General features: G+C 65.2%; 1 protein-coding gene across 1 annotated transcript in view; it reads right to left on the reverse strand.

Moving 5' to 3' along the window:
• The window catches only part of LOC104076041 (sterol 26-hydroxylase, mitochondrial), a gene marked incomplete at its 5' end in the record, with an annotated part of 2,715 nt that extends 2,437 nt beyond the window's left edge, over positions 1-278 (reverse strand). Inside the window, one exon of the mRNA XM_009576748.1 lies at positions 88-278. Coding sequence (XP_009575043.1) covers positions 88-278 — 191 coding nt within the window. The remainder of the gene's footprint in view (positions 1-87) is intronic.
• Positions 279-569: the final 291 nt, after the last annotated feature.

Consider the following 569-nt stretch of genomic DNA (forward strand, 5'->3'; position numbering starts at 1 on the left):
GGGACAGGAGCCGCCTGCCACCCTGCAGAGCGCAGCCACCCGAGGAAGGGACAGGAACCTGCAGAGCGCAGCCAGGGCAGGACTCACTCGGTGAAGGGTCCATAGGGCAGGCGCCGGGTGTCCCGGTGCTCCTTCCACAGGGCCATGTCGCTCCGCATGGGGTACTTGCCCTCCTGCCGTAGCAGCTGCTCCAGCACCACCGGGCTCCCAATGTTGATGTTCTCGTAGTGCCCGAAGGTCGACTTCCAGATGGGGCCGTAAATGCGCCGGGACATCAGCTGCGATGCACCAGAGCACAGCAGGGTGAATGGGATAGGAGCAGCACTGGGGCTGGATCAGTCCCTCCCTGCCCTGATCCTGCCCTGCTTGTGTCCAGCATGCTCTGCACCCATGCCAGGGACCCCTCAGCACCAGCTGGGCCCAAGGACCTGCCTCTGACCCCCGAAGCTGGCACCATCCTTGAAGCGCTCTGCAGGTGGCTTGGGCTGGTGTCTCCAGGCACATGTCCTCTGCCAGCACTAAGCACACCAGGCACCGACCCCCGGCACAGGCTGGCACATCCCTCACCC

Source organism: Fulmarus glacialis, unplaced genomic scaffold (genome assembly GCF_000690835.1).
Source record: "Fulmarus glacialis isolate BGI_N327 unplaced genomic scaffold, ASM69083v1 scaffold29844, whole genome shotgun sequence".
NCBI classification, from domain to species: Eukaryota; Metazoa; Chordata; class Aves; order Procellariiformes; family Procellariidae; genus Fulmarus; species Fulmarus glacialis.